Source organism: Artemia sp. Qi Xiang Cuo, chromosome 19, assembly GCF_049724085.1.
Source record: "Artemia sp. Qi Xiang Cuo chromosome 19, ASM4972408v1, whole genome shotgun sequence".
In the NCBI taxonomy this organism is placed as follows: Eukaryota; Metazoa; Arthropoda; class Branchiopoda; order Anostraca; family Artemiidae; genus Artemia; species Artemia sp. Qi Xiang Cuo.
The window spans coordinates 21,971,403-21,993,048 of NC_142812.1; the positions used below are offsets into that span (position 1 = coordinate 21,971,403).

General features: G+C 34.5%; 2 protein-coding genes across 5 annotated transcripts in view; one reads left to right on the forward strand and one right to left on the reverse strand.

Moving 5' to 3' along the window:
- LRP1 (LDL receptor protein 1) overlaps window positions 1–21,646 on the reverse strand; it is a 654,607-nt gene that overhangs the window by 603,357 nt on the left and 29,604 nt on the right. Inside the window, 3 exon segments of the mRNA XM_089105022.1 lie at window positions 3,305–3,433; window positions 7,071–7,214; window positions 13,770–13,892. Coding sequence (XP_088961148.1) covers window positions 3,305–3,433; window positions 7,071–7,214; window positions 13,770–13,892 — 396 coding nt within the window.
- LOC148940604 (methionine adenosyltransferase 2 subunit beta-like) overlaps window positions 1–21,646 on the forward strand; it is a 297,990-nt gene that overhangs the window by 181,287 nt on the left and 95,057 nt on the right. The gene's annotated exons all lie outside the window — the stretch shown is intronic.

Consider the following 21,646-nt stretch of genomic DNA (forward strand, 5'->3'; position numbering starts at 1 on the left):
GCAATACAGAAAACTTATATATAAATAATTTACGCATATATATATATATATACATATATACATATATATATGTATACATATGTATATGTATATATATATATATATATATATATATATATATATATATATATATATATATATATATATATATATATATATATATATATATATATATATATATATATATATATATATATATATATATATATATATATATATATATATATATATATATATATATATATATATATATATATATATATATATATATATATATATATATATATATATATATATATATATATATATATATATATATACATATGTATACATATATATATATATATATATATAAATATTACTACACGCTTTTCAGAGAAATTTTCCGAGAACACTTGAAGGGGATTCAATACCTTCAAACCTTTTTGCAAGCCTTGGTGTCGGCCAAACGTCTCAAAGACAAAGGGTCCATTAGCGAGTTCTCCCAGAAGACAAGCCATCATCAAGAGCGATTGAGAATCTGTGGTTTGACTATGAAATTTGATTGAAAAGACGATGAAATTTTACGTCCCCTGTGTCGGCAAGGTTTTGAATCAAAGCGGGTAGTACCACAGGGAATTCTAAAGCTGTCAACTTGCTCTAGGGATATTTCCTTTGAGCTGATACTTAGCAATTTCCTAATAGGTATGTTAGAACATTTTTAGGGATTACCGTTTCAAAATAAATTCCGCTCTATTTAATAGAAAAAATTAAATTAACAGTGGCTAATGATGTAAGTTTCATTAAAAATAAATATTTCTATCTCCAGGACAAAACGGGAAAATTTAAATAATTTTCCGAAGATTTCTAGGAAAGTAGGTGTCGGCTTTTAGTGTTCTGTCATTTATTCGGATCTCTTGTCCAAGCCCTACGAGTTATGGCAAGAACGCCCAATCAATCCTAAACGGTTTGGTCACAAAACTCCTTCTGTTATCTACTACCTACCGCTGGGGACTTCTAGCCCCCGCACGCTTCTTATCAGCAGTTTTAATTTTTTTTTTTTTTTTTTTTATGTTTAGTCGATATTTTGCGAATTGTTACATTTCATTTTTGATCTCATGGTCGCAAGATAATTCCGCAAAAAGTTATACGGTGCTAGCTTTAACAATTTAGAAAGAAATTCACTGGAAGGAAAATAAATAAAACATTTAAACAGACACAAAATTGATAATTATCTTATACTTGATATAAATAAATAATTATCATGAAAAGTATTAGCCAACATCACTACCACAAACACAAATTAACTACGCCAATTAAAAACAATCAGAATTAAAATAAAAAAAACAATTTTTCATGAAAAGAAAAAAACGAATTTAAAACTTAAAAGAAACTAGCTTATACCAGATGACAGGCGAAGGCACTGACAGGTCACTGCAAGTAAGTAGTAAAGCTGAAAATGAGACAGGCAATTACAGCCTAAGAGATCGTGTGCTCGAAAAGTTCTCAGCTGACAAAAGAAAAAGTTCTACCAAATGTTCTGCTGGAAAGAATAAAGACATCCAAGGTCTCAAGACCTCCAAAGTAATCTTGCCATTGTCTTAATTTTGAGACGAACAAAAGGAAATTTTCCACATGAAGTAGATAAGGTATTTAACTGTCACATAACCGAAAATACCGCGTTCTCAATCGTCAAGAAGGACACTTAGGTGAGCTAGGAATCTGATTTTCGGTTATGATATTTCCAATTAAATTGTGAAACATCTACAAACATACCCGAAAGTATTTAACAGAAAGTTTTGATGAATTGATTTTTTTTTTCAAATTTATTAAAATTTGGTTAGTCACGGTAAGTCACGTGCCCTCTGCTATGAGTCTGAGGTCAAAACCGTTCCACCCACTTGATACCATGCTGGTATAAACTCTAAACCTGGTGCTTTAGATAGAAAAAAGTCCGTTAAATTTGGAATTAAAATCAAGTTGCCATCAAGCCATGGCTAATTGGAGAAAAAGCCGAGACAGATAGTCTAAGTGAGAGGCAAAGCTGGCATGAACCCTTTTTCAGAAATGTATAAAAGGATATATAATGGATAAAAATAAAAATAATAAATGTATTAAAATGATGTCATTTCACTTGTTGATAGTCTATCATCCATCCATCCTAGGGCAGAACTAAGAAATTCCTTAATTTTCAGTAGCTAAGCCCAGGCCAAGATCTGTACTATATTCTGGGAAAAACTAGGTCTCTTGCTTTAAAACTTACCAAAAAGTCAGAAAAGGGGCACATTATTATCTTACTTCAACCGCAATAGCTCAACCTTACAAGAGAGGATTTTCCATAACTGCTTTGCTAAAACGCCAATTTGATTGATACTACTTTTTACCCTCTTTTTAAAATTTAGTGTATAACTAACTTTATTTACTTTGTACTCTCATATGGATATTTCCTTGGAATCAGTTAAAAAAAAATCTAAAAAACAAGTTTCTCAAAGAAGAGTAAAGAGTCACATTCAATAGACCAAGGGAAATAAAGTCAATTAATATTTCAAGGAAACACTTCAATAATATTTTGTAGATTTAGTATGTTTAAATCACTATTAATAAACAGATGAAACACATAGTCAAACCTTAAACGCGCATAAATTACCACAATAAGGAGTAGGGCTGACCCCCCCCCCCTTCCCCTCCCCCTTACACCTTCTGAAGATCAGAACCCAAATTGAACTTCAATGAAACAATTTTTTCTAATAAGATCAAGGAAGAAATCACCATAAAAACCAAGATTACTGAAAAAAAAATTATGAAGTGACAGTTTAATATATACTATAAATTTTAGATTTATTAAGGCTATAAAAGAGAAAACTTTGAAACATATTTTGATATCGTCATAGAAATTACAGCGGTAGGGGAGGGGATTTATATTTTGCAAAATCCCGGGGGGGGGGGTCTCGGCTTTTTCTTTGAAAATAACAAAAAAGCCACTTTAAATTAAAAAATAAAAAAAGGGTATTTTTAAAAATAAACTGGGGAGAGGAAGCAAAAACAATTTTGGAGTCCACGCCCCCCTCCCCCGCCGTCAGGAGTGCCACTACTCTGAACAACTCAAATGACTGTAAAAGTCAGTATACACTATACACGTGTTCGAAATATCAGATTTAATGTCTTATAGTAAGCAATAGCATAAAGATACAAGCATAAGCATAAAATAGAGGAAATGCTTAGTTAAAACTTTGTTGTGAATGTCTAGAAAAAAGAGCCATATCGGAGCTTTTGCTTCATCCTGTACAAAACCCAAATCTTTTAATAGTTGTCAATGGCTACTTACTGCAAAAGTCTCCTTCATCGGAACCATCAACACAATCTGGTGCATCATTACACACCAGCTCAAGTGGAACACATCCTGTTACATTTAAACATCGGAACTGGTTTTTGGTGCACATGTTCAAATGCTGACCTAGTAAAGTATTGAAATTATTAGTAAGAATAAATCACAAAGTGGTAAATAAAAGAAAAATATTAATAAATTATAAACAGTTTCGTAAATAATATGAAGACAGAAACCTTTATAATGAAAAATACTCGCTTGCTTCAGGTTAAAAAAGCGCATACTCTCTTGTGAGTATCTGAAAAAACACTAACTCTGATTGTAAAAGTACTAGGAAAATACTTGGCACAGTTACCCATTTTCATAACATCACGTAATTGTTTTCCGACTAGAGATTGAGTGGATGTTACGGACACTTACAAATTACATAAATTAAGATTATGTAACCTCTTAACTGAAACACCTCTTTTGCATAGGTGTTTTTATAGTTTATTCTTCGGCAAAATTTTCACTGTATTCTAATTCCTAATCTGATTTTCGTTCCTTATGAAAAACTTCAATTTTCTCCATAGATATAAAATCATGCAATCTTTTGACTTTTTGCATGGATCAAAATATTATACTAATTATGTAAAGTTGAAAAGTAACTGAAAAAGTGAATTAGTTGAAAATTTGAAAAGTGAAATAGTTTACTTCATAGGCTATAAATAAACGAACTGGGGATTTTCAATCCTTGGTAAATGATGAAAAAAAAACATAAATATAAATAAGACATTAGAAGGCGAATACAAGTAGGACAATAGAAAATTTATAGTTGAAAACAAAATGAATAATAGCGCAGGGGGAGATACAGAATTTCATTAAAATGCATCCGAAAAAGGAAAGAACTGCTAGCTTGCTTCATCATAATTTTCATAGATGCTGGGCATATAATTGCCAAACATGAACAAAATACAGCAAAATCAACACAGCATTCAGAAAATAGCTCAAGACAAAGGTTTGATTAAGAAGTCTAAAAATTCAACACGGTGATAAAAAAAAAAAGAGCAAAAACGGTAGCACAGTGCCAAATAAAGAGAACAATTCAAGTTAATGAAAGCATAAATCGGAGGTTGAGCTTTAAAGCAGCTTAAGTAAAGAGCCATACACCTTCAATGTATTATTTATTTGTTGGTTGTTTTCCACCCGGTCACTTCGTATTACTGGGGTGGCCATAGGAACTTTGAAGGGGCTTATCCAATAAAAAACTTGTAACGCCTAGAAATTTCTAATGCCCTTCTTCAGAATCAAAAGTGATTGGAGGTCCACCACTTAATTCTGTTACCCCTCTCCTCCTCCTAAGCCATAAGACACTCGACAACAAATTTGAGATGACAATTTTATTCACTTTGTACGCTCATGCAGATAAGACTGTGTAATAACAATATATATATATATAGAAAATACATATTGTAAATTGTAATAAGAAAATCGTAATACCAATTGATACAGAAAAATCAACAAAACCTTTGACCATCAGGTACTAAATGCTGTTTTAGAAGCCAATTTGACCAAGCCCAAGCCAATTTGACCATAGGATTCACTCAATATTATAAACAATATTGACATTTGTCAAGAAATTTACTTAATTTTAAAAATATAAATATTAATATCCCGACTGAAGCACCAATTCACAAGTTTTTGAGGCGGTGGGGGGAGATGTATGTTTCAAGATCTGAGGAAAAGGGAATTTTTCTTTTTCGTCGGTTTTTTTTTTCAATGAAAATACCGAAAAAAAATAATATTAAAATCTAGAGGGGTAGACAAAATATTTAGGAGGGAAAAAATACAGGGGACTAAGACACTTTTGTCCTTCCCATTATTCTTGATAAAATGGCCGTCTAAAGACTTTGATTAGATTTCTTAGGGATTATGGGGCCCGGGTAGAAAAAGAGAGTGCAAAAGGTAGGGTATTTGCCCATTGATCACTTTTTACTCTTTAATTAGCCTTAGAAATCTCAATTTCCGATAAAACGAGCACCCTCCCATATACATTGGAAGAGGGAAAAAGTACATAATATGCGCTGAAGGCACATGACTCTTAATCAAAGAGGAATACTTACTTCTTTTATTTCTTAAATGCCATGAACATCAAAACAAAAACATTTTTATTCTTCTCCTCTCTGGGCCCATTTTTGGTCATTAGTACCTGAAAACCGCGATTTTCTAAGATTTTGCTTTTGGTTGTTTTTGTAAATCATGAAGCTTTCAGGGTGGTATCACATTTTTGTCAGTGTTGCCACATGGAACCGTAAAAATAAATCAGAAAAACAAGTTAGTTAAATTTCTTTCGTAAAAATTCAAATATTAACAATCTGCTGATTCTCAAAATACAATTTCAAAGAAAAGCGCCGTGTTCTTAAGGTGTTCGGCGGAACATATGTTTTTGGCTTATTGTGGTTGATTTTCCATATACGTTTCTTTTTTTTCTTTTTTTTTTTTTAATTAGCACCAACTACTACAAAACACTGACTAACTACATATGCAGGCCTTTCTCATAAAAAAAAAAAAATTAAATTCTTAATTTTTATGAATTATTTAAAATATACATAACTGGGTTCACTTAACTAATTCAAAAAATCTGATTTCACTGTCACTATGCTTGGTACATATTTTCTAATAAAAAGCCTAAATTTCTTTAAAAATCGAGTTTTTTCATGGGTTCTGCTCTTGCAGAAAGGCGCGTAGCAAAAATTTTGTTTGGTAAGAAGCAGAGACTTACTAGAAGAACAATCCATTTTGGCAGTCTAAAGATGTCGTGTTTGCTTTTTGCAGTATTTTATCCTTCATTTAAACCAATGATTTATTGCTTGATATTTCATTACTTAATATGTGTTATTTACTTAATTTTTACTTTACTTACTTCTGTTTTTATTTTTACTTGATTTAATTTTTAATATTTTTCCTTTAGTCAATACTTCTATTATCCCCTGAATTTTTGAGGTTTCTCCAAATGTTCTCTAATTGGAAATTTAATTTTAAGCGAAATGTCGCAGAAAATCAGCATCCGAAAATGCGCAACGTTCACGCGAAATACAAACCGTTAATTTTGGGGGAGGTTTGGAGAACTACATCTTTCTTCGGGGAAATTCAGGGAAGCCACAGAAAATTAGTGGGGAACCCCTTAACGTATCATTTCTTCTGTTATCCCCAATTTTTCCCATATATTATTTTTCTCAAAATCCCCCCGGATATCAGGATCCATAAATGAGCAAAAATTAACGCGAAATACAAAACGTTGATTTTTGGGGAGACTCTGTTTCATTCATAGAAATTTAGAGAAACCTCAGGAAATGAAAGGCAAAATCTTTTAAATTTTTTCTGCAAGAACTCCCCAAAGATCGACATCCGCAAATACAGACAAGTTAATTCGAAATGTAGGACGTTAATTTTCAGGGAGATTTCAGAGAACCCCACTTTCTGCTCAGTCTTCACGTTACGTAATTGTTATCAGACTAGTGATTGGACGGATGTTATGGACACTTTCGGGAAGATTCAGAGTAACCTGGGAATGGCGAAAATAATGAGATATGTTGACATTAAAGTAGCACTTGCTACTTTAGATTTTGGCAGTTACTGTGGCTCATCATTGCTTAAAGCTAATGTACTGAGTAAAAACATTCAGTTTTAAATGCCAGATTTCTATTCTCCTGTATTTTCATTGCTACCCGTAATTTCAGCTTTACTCACAATCTACAGAATGTTTCAGAAACTGAACAAATCTTACATCTTTTTGGGTCTTCGTCCCCATTGTCAATTGTACCATTTTGCATCTGGCCACAGTCAGGTTCCCCATCGCAAACCCAGTATTTGGATATGCACTTTTTAGTAAATGGACATTGGAAACTTCGCGGTGGGCACTTTTTTGGTTCTGCAATTGAATTAGTTCATTAATAATAGTACCAAAAATTGAAAAAACATCATATTATTTTACCAAAATATATTGACCATTTGCTTACATCAAACATTTGAAAGTGATTGAAATTTTTCAGGCAGAATCTGTCTGCTGACCATGTACCTTTGGATAAGGGGGTTTTCCCAAATTAAACACTCGGACCAGGGTGGCCACAACTTTATATGGCAGGAGGAGCTCACCCCAGGGAATCTCGGTACCGACGTTGCCTAGCTCTAGTCAGATCCTAGGCCTAGGGTTGGCTGAGATAACGACTCTTCACCTGAAAATAAGCACTATTTTGCAAGAGCTACTTAGCACATCGCCCACTTTCAAAGTCTTATTCCTGGACGAAGCTCTATCTGATAGACTAATGAAGTTTTAACAAAAGCATGTAAATATCACTCTAAAAATTATTACAATGTTGCATCCAAGGAACTTTTCTAGTCAGCTCTGCCACTTTGCCATGTTAAAATACCCCCCCCCCCCAGATGCACCTATTTGATATAAACCGATCTCATTGTCTTGTCATAGCAAGCACCAATTTTCAACGTAAAAGTATCTGATGGGAAATAAAAAAGTCTTTGCAGAAGTTGGAAAATCAAAGAAGCCAAATAATCACCTGATTTTTGGCGTCAAGACATCAAATCACTTCGGGCTCCTTGGCCCTTAGGAGCAGCGAAGCCGCCTTTAAGCGTTTTAACACGAAGACCAGCGCTGCAACTCAGCTAGTACTGAGCAAGAAGAGTTTCCCGAAGAAAGTTTGGTGAAGCCAATGAAATATTCCAGGTCATGGAGCACGAGAGAAGGTAAGACTCTTTGGAGATAATAGCCGTATCCAACCTAGCTGTCAAAGACCTGAAGCAGGTGCTCCTCCAGACGAGTTTTTAGCCCCTCAAAATACTATAAAACGGCTGAAGAATAATAAAGCTGCTGATATATATGACCAAAGCTTGGAGCTGCAAAAATAAGCAGAGTCTGCAATGGTCCCGTATCTGCGCACCCTGTTCTGCATAATCTGGCAAACTGAGAACATTCTCAAAAACTAGTGGCAAGGCGTCATCATCCCCTGGCGGAAGAGGAAGGGCTCTAACAGCGACTGCTCTAACTATACAGTATATGCGAAACTTTGCCAGATTAAAGACAAAAATACAATATACACAAATAACAATTATAACATATACGTAACAACTATAAGCAAAATTCAATAGTTATTTTTGATAAATGCACTAGTTCACTTTTTGGAATATCAGCAATGAAAAGGCACAAAGATTGTTTAGTTACTTTGAGGCACACGATTTTATTTTACCAATTATTTAGAAATGTAATGAGGACGACTCAGTATGAAAGTGAACCAAGTCCAATTTTGTAATTGTTGTATTCCACATATATTTTCATTAGAATAAAAAAAATAACAAGTATATTCTTGATAGTCTTCAAAGCATCGATACCACAACACAGCAGAACCAAGTATTTTTCATCACATTCATGAGTTAAACTCCATATCATTTGTCAGAGAGAAGAGAAAAACACAAAACTTACCTTCTTAGAATACACAACTAACAAATTCAATCTGTTAGTTTTCTTACATGAACTAGTTAACTTGTTTGAAATACTAGTAACCAAAATGCACAAAGATTGTTTAGTAGCCTTGAGGCACATGTCGGATTGAATTTTGCCTATGCGTGGAACTTCCGGGTAGATAGGGTCTAACAGAACAATAAACATTTTAGATATGATAATGAATTATTAAACACAATTTAAACCATAAAAGGAGAGCATTGCCTGACTTGCCCTTCCCCCAATCAGATCCTTAGACGAAAATTAAACCAGTTATTTGATAATAGCAGGTATGGTTTAGTTCTATTGCTCTAATATCAACTTTTCTGACAATGTTCAGTATCAGAATACATTTACAAGATCTATTTCAGATGAATGACCTTTCCCAGAGAAGGCTGGATGAAATTTAAGCAGAGGAGGCTAAGAGTTCCCCGGGGAGTTTCCAAGGTAGCAAGATAAATTGGAAATCTCATTTCAAGTTCAAAAGACTCAGGCTACAGAGAAATGTAACAAGCACGTAGGATATATCAATATTCAACAGTGCTTCTTGTCCAAAGAGAAAATATAAATATGAAGATTTTCTCTAAGCAAAACAAGTACTTACGAGAAAGAGAATATATTAATAGAAAATATTAACAAAAAAATTTAGTTTTGTACAATAGCGTACACTTCTACGGATTTGGTCTACCAATATTTTTCTTCTTCTTATTTTCTAGCGACAAAAAAATTTACACCAGGCCCCAGCACTGCTCAATTAGAAGCTATAGATGAGCTCAAAGTATCTCAATACATAAATAGGCGTTTTAACTTTTTAAAGATTGATGCGAACCTATAACAAAATTCTTATGTATTACATTTCTTTAATTTATTACATGTTAGCAAAACGTGGTTACATTTCAAATCAGGACAACGAGGAATACTGGGAGAAAAGACAAACCAAAACAATATGAAACAAAAGAGGGAAAACCTCTTTCCCTCTGAAAGAGGTTTACTTCACTGCTACTTCACTGCTACTGTGTAGTAGCAGTGAAGACAACTGAACCAGAAACCCCGATGGTGAATGGAAGAATTAAATTTTTAATTGAGAATTTATTTTGTCTGAAGGTTTTCTGAAAACTAATCTTTGAACGGGTTTGGTCGTATCAAAATTTTCATTAGGTTGCAACATCTGATAATGTGAATAGGAAAGATCAGAATTAATAAGAGCGCTGTAAGCGCTGAGACACGCTTCCCTAATATCTCTATTAAGGACGCCTTTTTGGTCGATTTGCTTCTTAGTTGCAATTGTCCCACTGAAAACTTGCGTGAGACCTTTAATAGGGCAAACATGCGAATTTGACCTTAAAAGATGATTAGAAGAGAGCATCAATGAAATTGATAACAAAACGGTGGGTAACGATGCTATTATGCCTTTACTAACCTTTGATGAGTTTCGGTAGTACAAGAAGTTTATATTAGGTTGGGAAATATGTGACTATAAAAACTACGAAAGATCAGAATTAAGGAGAGCATCGTAAATGGGGCTCAACATTATTGCCCTATTTGGGGTAATTTATTCGTATAATGTCCACAAAAAAGCTATTTTTCACCCAAACTATGGACCTTCAATGAGTACTAGCTTTTCACTTTTTTGATCGCTTTTGATATGGATTTGATTGAAATCTCTGCTTTGAGCACTTTTAATCTGGAACATCGCTTCTGGAGTCGGTTTGCCGATGACGTTATTTCTGTATAGGACCATGGAGACACGTCAGCAAAGATTATCTTGTCGTTTCACAAAGATTTTCTAGAAGATAATCGTAAACCTGCCTTTCCTGGACATTTTAATTTTCAAAAGTCTTTAAGCCTTTATTTTTTCTATCTATAGAAATCCCAAACATAACAATGGGTATTTACATTTTTCATTCAATGAACCTACTTATGTAAAATGAGAGTGGCAACATCCTGACTTGATTGCTTCCTAAGAGCAACCTCTGATACACTCACACATACTTACATAATCCTAGAATTCAAATAAGGGTGTCGACACCTGACGTTTTGTAGTCAATTCCGTCAATATCATATTCTAGTTTTCTTTGAAGGGCAGTTGACATTCTTGCTCATGTTAAAGGTTTAACCTAAGTTTTGAGGGGGGGTAACTGAAATTAAAGATTGTATTTTCCCAAATGTTGCCCTTAGTTGAGATACCAGGGAAACTTGTTAGAGTCTCGTTTACGATGCTCTCCTTAATTATGATATTTCGTAGTTTTTATAGTCAGATATTTCCCAACCTAATATAGAATTCTGGTACTCCAGAAACTCATCAAAGGTTAGCATTTAGCAAAACTTTAGACAAAATTAATTCTCATCTCCAATTTTAATTCCACCCTTCAGTTGTCTGAATGGTAAATGCAAAATTAAAGTTAACATTAAGTTTTCTTTTCACCATTAATTCTGAAAGGACTTTTTTTCTTTTTTTTGATTTTTTTTATTCCAATATTAACGACGCCAGGTACTTCAAAGTATCTGATATGCCGCTATTAATTTACCTCTTTCAATGGCCTCGAGGTTCTAAATGTCTATTGAACCTTCTTTTGAAGGTGCCAACAGAGGGATTTGCAGGGATAATATCGCCAGGAAGATCGTTCCAGATAGAAGTGCAATGCCAGATAAAGCTGTTCCTCAAGTACTCGGTTTTCGGTGTATCCTCCTTTAGATAATTAGACCAAGCTGTGTGCCTTCGTGTCGGCTTTGTCGGCCGGACAAAGGGGGGCACAATTCAAGAGAGCTCGTCTGAGGGAGGCAAATTCATGTACTTGTAGAAAACAGCCATCGACGCTACATCAAACCTTTCATTTAGAGGCTGGAGCAATTCTTGTGTAGAGGCGCAGCCCGCCCTATTTGCCCTATTCTGGTTCAAATGATTGTTTTCTCTTTTTTAACCGACTGTTACATTAATCCATTGTTACACTCTGATACATTGTGGTATCAAAAATTATTTATGGTTGCATGGTTATTCATGATTGTACTAACTCTTGTGCTACAGGTATGTATGGCTCGAATCTATAATCAAATGTCAAATTCCTTTGAAAAACCGTCATCGTAGACCGGATACGATACTAGACTTGTAGTTCTTTTTACTTCTTTCCTGTTTCTTTCTTTCTATTCTTCTTCTATCAATCTCTCTTCTTTGTCATTGGTTATGCAAATTTTCCTATTAATGCTTATAACTAGAGACAACTTTTCGGTATTAGCCTACAATTGGGGCTGTTGAAAAGGAGCATGCTAAGAAAACAATTCTTACTTCATAATATGCAAAAAAATTGTAGTTAAAAGCACTTCCACTATAATTTGCCCCCTCCCCAATGTGTAAATATATAGCCCAAATTACATGTTTCCCATACGGTTCTCCGTTTCTTGATTTCGTCAGCACTGATTCAATTCATGGGTACAGGGGTTGAAACTGGAGTGACGCATGGCAAAATGCACGAAAAATAAAAAATTTGGGCTATATATTTGAACACTAGGAGGAGGGTGATAAGGTATAGTGGAAGCGCCTTGAAAACGTACAAGCTGCGATTTTTCTGCAGATTATGAAGTGAGAATTGTTTTCTTAGCATTATTCCTTTGCGATAGCCCCAATCTCTTCATATTATTTGCTGGCTACGCTCGACACTCGGTCGATATTTAGGTCAAACCTCGAAAATATCAGGTTTTCATTTTCTTTCTTTTTCTTGAATAAAAATTATCTCTATTCAGGAACCAAAAACTGTCGATTTAATAGAATGGATCCTCAATACTTACTTTTTAAGGAGGGGGGATACGCTCTCTAATCGACAGAGAAACATAAGGTCCTTTTATTTTAAAAACGACTTATTTTTCTGGGAAACAATAAAAATATTCAAACGTTGTCAGCATGGACTCCAAAATGATCAATTTATCTTAGAAGTAAGAGAACTCCCCTCAGTCCGTTTAGATTTCCAGTTAGCCGTCTCCTGGTCTGCCTTTAAATATAAAAATAAGTAAATTAGGTTTAATGTACCTCATGTGCTACCAATTGCTTTTATTCCTGTAGCAGAATATCTTTTTTTTTTTGTTTTTTTATATATTTAATTTAGCAATTTAGTGCATTTTGGTATGCTATTAATTCTTTATTGCTTTTTTTTCAAATTTATTTATTTATTAATCAAATCTTTAAAGTATTATTATTAAATTAGGAGAACCAAAATCAGGAATGAAATTACAAATAGTAGACATAAATAAATCTTAAAATTGAAAAAAAAACTTTACAGGAACACTTATACAAAAACGTAAGAGGGGGATATGTTATCCAAAATCATTTAATTTTTGTTTAATATTTATCTTGTCAATTTACTACATTTTAGTATGTAATTAACTTTATTATTAATTCATTCTACTTTTTCCTTTTACTTTCTACTTTGATTTTCCTTTTCATTATACTTTTTTTCCTTTGTCACACAGCTTTGGGAATTTAATTATTATGCGGAAAAAATAACTAATGAGTAAATTAGTATTGTGAGTTTAGGAGAAGCAAAATCTGAAGTTATAAAAATAGCGAACGTAAATAAATCTTAAACCTCAATCATACCAAACTGTCTTTTCACTTACAACTAAGAACATTACGAAGCAGTTATAGGAGCACTACAATAATAACCTATAGGAGGGGGGGCAGGCCTCATTTTATTGGGGCGACAATCTTTGAAAATTTGACCGAATCGCGACCTGATTTATGCCAAATTTTCTGAATAAAACAAGAATTTTCTTAATTTGCGGCCTTTTTTGAAAAATGCCCAAAAATACAAACGTACCAAAGGCCAAAAATGTTAGGGGGCGGCGCCCCCCCCCTCGGGACCCCGCGGGGGTGAGGGGGGCATAAACTTGCTTGTTATTAAAAAACAGGAAAGGCTTCGGCTAAACGTATTCTTAAAAGAAAACAAGCAAACTTCGCAAAGAGACGTAAAAGATGGCACTTACTACAATCCTGTGGCTCATCAGAACCATCAGCACAGTCTGGAGACAGATCACAACGCCATCTCAGTGGTATACATTTCAAGCCATCTTTACAAGCGAATTGATCTTTGTCACAGACAAGAACACCTAAAATAGTAATATAATTTAATTATTTTGTGACTATAATCAGATTATTAGTAAAATACAACAAATATAAAATATACAAAAATAAGTATAACTAAGCAATTGGTAATTTATAGCTTCTGATTGGAAACTAATCCCTTCCGTTGAAATTCTCCTACTCAAGAGGCATGTGTAGTGTGTTATAAATTTTGTATAAATTGGCAATAATTAATTTGTTTATACTTTATTTTGTTTCTTTCATTGGGACTAACGCGAAGCTATGAATGACCTAAAATTTTATTTGTTTTCTATTTGCGCTTTCTTTGAATAGAACTACTGAAGTTGAAATTCAATCTGCATCCTCTTCGTCTAAAAATACGTTATAAGAAATATGTTAAAAATCATTCTGGCTGGACACATATTCAGAATAATAGAACCGGCAACGTAATGACGATGAAGATTTAAGATAAACTACAATTATTTCTTAATTTATCTTAAATGAACTTGCCATGCCAGGCATTAGCCTGGTTTCTGCGGGTAACAAATTACTTAGCGTGATGATACTTAATAGACTTTGCTGTAGATAAAGTTTTAAGAAAAGAACAGGGCGATTTTAGGAAAGATAGAGGGTGTGTAGACCAGATTTTCACTCTTAGGTTGATAATTGAGAAGTACCTGAGTCATCGATACCTTTAATCCTCAGTTTTATAGATTATAAGCAAGCGTTTAATTTAGCTGACAGAAGAGCTCTAATCACCCCCACTCTTCAGCATTGGTGCATTTAAGCTAGTGATATGATATATATTACAAAAAGGAGGCATCGGGAAGAAACAAATTGATAAAAAAAATAATAAACGAACAATATATCAATACAAATAGCCTTATATAAAGACTAGGCAATAATTCTCTAGAGTTTTTAATGTGCTCCATGCATGGGCGTACGGAAGGGGTGAAAGAGGGGGCAGATGCCCCCCCCTCGAACGTCAAATTTACACTAGATATGGTTAAAAAAAAAGGTAGATGGTTTAAAAAACGGTTGATAAAAGGTAGATGGTTGAAAAAGCTGGAAATAAACAGCTGGAATGATAGAATAAATGTCAAACAAAAAGCAATTATGCATAATGTCTTGGAAAGATTTAGCTCTAATCCAAGAGAATTGATTACTGCTGAAGCTTATCGATGATTTATTATTTTTGGCGATAACTTATTAATAAAGATTTCATATGTATGATAGAACTTGCTGGCAATGTAAGGTTTTGTGAACTGCCAATATAACTTCAGCCCCCCATCCTTCATCAAAGAATCACCCCCCCCCCCTTAGAGAAGAAGCTATGTTCGCCCATGGCTCCATGGCACCCTGACAGGAGTTACCCCTGGCACTAACACCGTTGCACTAATTTTTTTTACGTCGGTAATAACAATAAACCCGTTTACCAATAGCATCCATATTATATAATGTAGTACAATACACTATTCCTAATGATAAATTACCATAGGTTGAATCCCCTCTCCGCATTGATCGGAAAATCCCCTCGCAAAAATTGGCAAAATATGGCTTTAAAAATGCACCTTTGAGGGTTTGTGCACCCCTCCTCCAAAAATATTAAATGACCTTTCACCTTCCTCTGATAGCAGGTGTGCAGTAATGTATTACTGTAAAACCGTTAGTTACACTGTAAATACATTATACATAAAGCGCTTCATTATGTAAGGACAGTACGGAAATTTGGAGACGAACACGGCACCATGTGGTAGCATGACCTCTGAAACCAAAATAGAATTTCATGTAATCCCCTTAATCAATTGGCCATCCCTCAGTAGAGTTCTTAGACATGTTGATGAATATGATGCTGTAATTATCATTAAGACACCACCCATTTATGAGCTGTTTCACCCCTTTTTACTTATATTGCACAATTTTTCTCGGGTTTGTTACTTTTGGTGGGTAACCTTAAACTTAAAGAATTTCACTCATTTTGAATCCCGACAAAAAACAGATCAGTTTGATATATTTATCGTAATCAAAGCTTTTTTATAAGTTTCGTTTACTATTAGCACGAGTCGCTCCTTACTTACAGTTTGTTACCACAAAATTTCTAACTCCAGGGCATAATGACAGTACATGGTTTACCTCCTGGTTTAATCCAAATTGGCAAGCTATTTTCCTCTTCTCAACATGACAATATTTGAGACGGCATACCAGATACGAACGGAAAGGCACGCCCACCCTCCCCAAAATCTTTAAATCCACTGTGTTTTCCACTTAGTTTCTTGTGCTTCCCATATAATTTGACTCTATGTGCGTTCATTCAAACATCCTCCACTATCGTAAGTGCATGGACCATGTGCATGATTTTATTTGAGCCACTCAGAGGCCAAGTCAATCAGTCCCAGTTTGTAAGGTTCTGGATATTTTAGCATTAGAGCTCCTGAGTCACTTATAAATTTTATACAACCATAAAAAAAACATAATACAACCATAAAAAATGTATCTTCTACATCAATTTTCTTTATTCTTTGGACTAGAAGTTAATTGGATTAGGAGACTGCTCACTCGTGCATTATCAACAGATGATGACCATTAGAAGGCTCCCCTTTGTCTTATAGCATACAGATTTCAGTATAATACACACATTTCAGTTTTATTTCTCTTCCCAAGAGCTATATTCTGACATCAAAACCTTAATTTATCATTTAAGCCTTATTTTTTATGTAATTTTTTTATGCCAGGAATCTCATTCACCGAGTCTTTTGCACTTGGTTGTAAAGAATATTTATTAGATGTAGATGCCAAAGAGTACTGAACAAAAATGACTGAATGTTATAAGAGGCAACGCTCTTGCGTTGTCGGTAGTGAAGAGCCATAAGCCTTCAATTTATTATTTAGTTTTTCTTTAATTATTATTTTTCTCCATAGCCACTTCATGTGGAAGAGGTGGTCCTAGAAACATCAGAATAGATGGGAAACATATAATTTGGGCTATATATTTGCACATTAGGGGGAGAGGTTGTTGGTAATACATTAGACAGTGTGAAGATAGAAAACAATTCTAACTTAATAATATGCAGAATAATTGTTTATAACACATTTTGCATGCATATCCACTGTCATTTACCCCCCCCCCTAATATGCAAACGTATAGCCCAATTATATATTTCCCATCTATTCTGTTACTTGTATTTGTAGCTAAGAAACCGGTTTTCTCATATCTGACCTAAGCGTAAATCTTGACTGTGTTTCGTTTGATTAACAAGTACCCATTTATTTTATAATGGAAAAGTGGGGCTTTTGCAATATATGAGGAACGGCTAAGGGTACTAGGCTTAAACTTCCAGAGAAAGGTGAGGAGAAAATTAAAACTAAATCAAGACATATGCAACCAGGTTGTCAAAAGGGCGTATCTGCAAATTTTCAGAAACGCCTGAGGGTATTGAGATAAAATTTCAAGGAATGCTGTCAAAAGTGATTGGAGGGCAAGAAGACCACTTACCTTGCCATTTTTCACCTGACTTTCACTCCCTCCGTAATTTTCAAAAACATTTGATAAAAATTTTGAGACAGCCATACTGCTCAAAATAGACGAAAGTTAAAATAGAATGCCTACGGGGATGACATTAACCCACAGGTTAATTTTTGATATCAATAGATATATCAAAAGCATTGAATTTTTATGTTGATTCTAAATATACGAGATTCATTAAGTTTATTATTACCCGTCAAAAACTACGAGCCTAAGAAAATTTGCATAATTTTCGAAAAAAATGGGGAAGTGCCCCAAAAAGGCCAAGGAATCTTAATGAAATCGCACCATCATATTCAGCAAATAAAATAACCCTATTGCAAAGGTTTTAAGTTTTTATCTGCAAAAAAAGTAGAATTTTGTGTTGTTTTTTTTTTTTTTTTTGAAATAAGAAATATAACAGAGATGTTTTTTTTTCTGGGTTTTTTTTTATGGGTGATAGTATTTAAAAAATGGTCCTATAAAATAGACAGGACTCATTAAAACGTAGATTAGAAGTTCTGGTGCCCTTTTCAAGTGACTAGAAAGATAAGAGAGCACTTCGACCCCCTCCCACGCCCCTTTATCTCCAAAGTCGTCCGATTAAAATCTGGAATGGCCATTTCGTTCAGCGTAGTTGAAAGGTCCAATGACTAGCGGATGGAGATATCATGACCCCCCACTGGGGAAAGGACTGCAAGTTATAAAAGTCACCCTTTGTTTATATATAGCCTAGTATTTTTTACTGGGAACCACGTGAACATTTTTTTTTGGGGGGGGGGAGTTACGGCGGCGGGGATTTTCCACGGGGAGTTTCCGCGTGGGAAGTGAAGTTTTCAGGGGCGAACTTCCACACTCGGGGAATGTGCCAGAATTCGTATATGATTTTTTTTTTCTGCTTTCTCTTTGCCGACTCAATTTTACATGTGGAGATCTTCCGGGGGAATTTTTCAGCAAGGTTGAAAATGTCCGGAGGAATTTCTGCGGGGGAGGGGGGTATTTTAAGCGGGAAAAATTGTCTGTAAGGCATTTTCCATATAGCAATTTTCCGCGGGAGCAACTTTTAACTTGAGGATTGGGGGGGGGGGTTGTGTATAGGATTTTCAGGGAAATTGTTCTACGGAGGGGGTACGATTTGAAAAATGATAAGAAATAAGATTCTTTTTCAAATATAAGTATTCTAAGGAGAATTTTTTAGGTGATATCATTCGCAAGAAGCTTTCCGGGGGTAATTTTCAGCGAGGATGGAAGTATCCGGGGGAATTTTACGTGACAAGAACTTTCAATAGAGGAATTTTCCGCGGGAGATGAAAATTTTCGATGGAGAAGAACCGTATTACCCGGTATTACTTGTAAAACGATCAGATATCAAACTTAAAAAACAACATATTTTTTCCACTGAAAGTAAGGAACAACACTAAAACTTTAGACGAGCAGAAACTATCCCCGCGTATGAGAAGGGCCCCCCTCAATACCTCGCTCTTTACGCTAAAGTTTGACTTCTTGTCCCAATTCTTTAAGAAAAACTCCTGAAACACAAGATCGTTTAATTAGAATAATAAGCTTTTTAAAGTGCTAAAAAAAGTTAGCGACAAAAAGAGCGCTAAAATAAAAGAATGCTAAAAACAAAAAGAGCGAGATACTGAGGAGGGGTTATACGGAATAATTTCTCTCCGTTTTAATGTTGCTCATTACTTTCAGCTGAAAAAAACGTGTTTTTTTTAATTTAACACGAGAAGAAAGGACATGTACAATATTTCAGAAAAAGCTATGCGTATTAAGATGAAACTTCCAAAGAATGTCGAGGGAGAAGTTGAACAAAATCAGAAAATATTATATGCATACACGTTTTCAGAACGGTATATCTGTAAAATCTTACGAGCGATACAGGTATTGAGTTGAAACTTGCAGGGAATGCTGAGGGTGATGATGAATCAAATCAAACAATACTATGAGCATCCTTGATATCAAAAGGGCGTATTTGCAATTTATTAGAAACGGCTACGTTGAAACTTTCAGGGAATGTTGGGGGGTGGGGGATGGTGTTCAATTAAATCAATAGACACGATGTACGTCCAAGTTGTCAAAAGGGCGTATCTGTAATATTTCAGGAAAAGTTAATAGTATTAAAAAAGACTAAGACCACATAGCCTTTCCATTATATAGATGACAAGAAGTATACTCCGGTGTAGAACTTTTAAACATAGTGGACTGTAGAAGCAACTAAATGAATATCTCAGCTATATTGCTATAAATGGGCTTAAAAATAAGACGACCTGTCCTTAAAAATTCCCGATTGGATTACACTTTTTTTATTTGGCTAGGGGTATTCAGTGATAATTTTAGAGAATGTTGGGGGGGGGGGGTAAAATAAACTAAAAGACACTAAGTGTATCCAGGATGTCACAAGGACACATTTATTATATATAGAACAACTAAAAATGATGAAAATATAGAAAAACTTATATAATTTTTCAATGAGAAAACAACAGTTTTCACTAACAATAACACAGAAAAGTACAATTATTTCGGCTTCAGATCTGGAAGCCGTTATCAACGGGGAAAGATAACAAACAAACTCATCTGACGTAAACAAAATATATTAAGAAAAGGAGGAGAGAAAAACACAAACCCCCTACAAAACTAAATCAGAGCAAAATAAAAACATTAAAACTCACATCTTAAAAACGTCCTGTATTTATCACAATTCCACTAGGCCAACAAGAAAGAACATATCAAGATGTCTTCCTGATAATTGAATCTAGTAAAATGAGATATTCTATTTATTTGAAACAAAAATTACACATGTCTGGGTTAAAACAATGGTTCTAGACGTTTACCCCACGGAAAATACCCCCCCCCCCCTAAAATACCAGCCGTGAAAAATAAGGCTTTCCAAATTTGAGAATTTTATTTGTTTTATTTTTTTAATTTCCGTAGGGGGACGGAATTTTGGTACTTGTGTATTATGCGCCACTCACTCAAGCTTACGCTATGTAAAACTCGAGAACTAACCGGTTTCTTCGTTAGTTTTGTTTTTCAGCTTAGCACGAGACAAGACAAAGACAAGTGAAAGAATATATGGGAAATATATAATTTGGGCTATATATTTGCACCTAAGGAGGGGAGAGGTAAAGTATTTGGATAGTTTTAAGTCAGAAAACATTTTTTTCTAGGTATATGGCAACTAAAATTATAGAACAATAGCGAGGTATCTGGAAATTTTGTTAACTAAAAAAAGAAAGAAAAAAAAACGTAACGAAAAAACTAACGAAAAAAACGGTGTGTTCTCGAATTTTACACAGCGTAAACTTGAGCGAGTGGCATATAATACACAAGTACCAAAATTCCTTCCCCCTACAGAAATTAAAAAAATAAAACAAATAAAATTCTCAAATTTGGAAAGCCTTATTTTCCACGGGGGGGGGGTATTTTCCACGGGGGTAATCGCCGGGGGGTAAACGCCGGCCGCCAAAACAACACAATAAAAATAGCGTTTTCTTGAATTGTACTTAATAATATCAGTTTTAACCTAAGGCATGAGTAACTTTTTTCAAATAAATAGAATATCTCATTTTACTAGATTTAATTATCATAAAGCCATCCTGATCTGTCCCGCCTTGTTGCCTTATGCACGAGGGTACACTTAGTGTGCGAATTGGGAATTCACGTGTGGCGCACATTTCCACCTCGCTTGGTACAGTTGGAATTTTAGAAAAATTTGCCAAAAATACTTGAATTGGGGAGGGTTTTGTTGACAAAAATTGACCTTAGATTTGTGTAATAAGTTCCATCATGCTCGCCACGTACCACCGGGTGTAAAGGATTTCTGGGAGTAAGCAACCCCTCGTATGTGTCTATATGATAAACAAAAATTAAATGCTGGACGTTTTGAAGATGTGGCCTTTCTTTTCTTTTGTTTGATTTTTATTCAGAGTCTGTGTTTTATTTTTTATTTTCTTATGTTGTGTTAATGTTATATGTTTTTTTTTTTTTTCGTTTTTCCCCAGCTGATAGACACCCGGAGGTGAAGCCAAAATATTCAGACGAAATTTCAAACTATTATTGCTATTAGCGAAAAAATTCGGTAATTATCTTTTGTCATTGAAAACCATACCCGTTTTTCTACGGTTCATTTGTTTTAATTGGTAATAACGTGGTTGAATACTTTCTGACAGATAATAAGTCGAAATCAGCATTATACACCATCCGATATAGCTCTGAAAAGATGTTGACGCTCCCCCATCCTGACTGCATTGCAACAATTGCTGCAGTAAA